The 1,222-nt window shown below is 42.2% G+C and overlaps 1 protein-coding gene across 2 annotated transcripts in view; it reads left to right on the top strand.

Moving 5' to 3' along the window:
* Nucleotides 1-405: 405 nt before the first annotated feature.
* The window catches only part of LOC107080663 (synaptotagmin-14-like), a 20,273-nt gene continuing 19,456 nt past the window's right edge, over nt 406-1,222 (top strand). For both annotated transcript variants that reach the window (XM_015368880.1, XM_015368874.1), the window contains exon 1: nt 406-427. In XM_015368880.1, coding sequence (XP_015224366.1) covers nt 415-427 — 13 coding nt within the window. In that variant the 5' untranslated portion in view covers nt 406-414. The remainder of the gene's footprint in view (nt 428-1,222) is intronic.

Raw genomic sequence — 1,222 nt, 5'->3', positions numbered from 1 at the left:
GTGTTGTTCAGCATGGGGGTGAGTAGAAAATGAAGGCTAATCATGTTTTGGGTGTACTATTCCTTTAAGCAACTGCAGTCTCACACATTCTCATCTTCATACTTTGGATCTTGTGCTGACATATGGCATAGAACGTGAAGAAATAACAGTATTTGCCATTTAACTACAGCCTTCTGTTGATCTTTCAGTGAAATATTACAAAGCGTGTTACAAAAACAGAAAAAGTAAATGGTATGAGAGCTATCTTACTGTACATATTGTATCACTATTGTTGTTTAAATGTTCAATATTAATGTTGAATGTGTAACTGCTTACACAACTGTTACTCGTGCACACAAACGCATGAATGACCTCCTCCCTCTGTCTCCCCCCCTCCAACCAGCAGTTGGTTGGTAGAGTCCGGGACGGAGCATCATGGCGATTGATGGTAAGTCTGCCTCTTAGATACCAGCATTGTAAACTTTCCTCAGAGCAGTATAGGAATCCTCCTTTAGGGATGATGGGGTCTAATTATTCATGTGCCCGGAGTCCCCCTTGATCCACCCCACCAAAGGCACCGCAGATCCCGGCGCGCGCGGGACGAATGCCGAGAGATGCGGACACTTTGATGATGCAGGATCCGGATGCTCACGTGAAGTAATGCGACATGTAAACAGAGAGGAACACAGCTCCATGTGTCCCGCTTGAAGATATAAGAGGAAAACATTGATTCCTAAAACAAAACCACGAATAGAGAAGAATTTAAATATGATATATGCTGTAGAGCACCCGATAAAGAACGAGATGTTATCTACCCGATAATAACGCCGCGAGTTTAAAATCATTGCAGGGTTTCCATTTCATGTCTATATGTGATGTTTATAGTTCATTTAACCCACGGCGATAGTGAACAGGGCTATCAGCGTGGAGATGAGGTCTGATTACTCTGAAATTCAGCGGCAGAGCTGCGTTAAAGTCACGTGAGGCCGTACGTGCATGATGGATCAATTTAATGAGGATCATTGAGAATGTTAACAGCGGCGGTTCTGGCATGATCGAGGCCCCGGGTAAAGCAATGGCTTTGAATCCGTAATTCCTTCTAATCTCCCTGATGGAAAGCTATACATTTATATATCAACGAATAAGTAGTTGGTAACTTCCACTTCTCTCCACATGGGCTTTTTATGCATTGCAAAAAAATTAAATAAAAATCTCTTCTCTCTTAAAATTATGACTTTCCTAC

This window comes from Cyprinodon variegatus, unplaced genomic scaffold (genome assembly GCF_000732505.1).
Source record: "Cyprinodon variegatus isolate N-32 unplaced genomic scaffold, C_variegatus-1.0 Scaffold37, whole genome shotgun sequence".
NCBI classification, from domain to species: domain Eukaryota; kingdom Metazoa; phylum Chordata; class Actinopteri; order Cyprinodontiformes; family Cyprinodontidae; genus Cyprinodon; species Cyprinodon variegatus.
The sequence above is the reverse complement of the archived record's forward strand: the minus strand, read 5'-3'. Positions and strand labels throughout refer to the sequence as shown.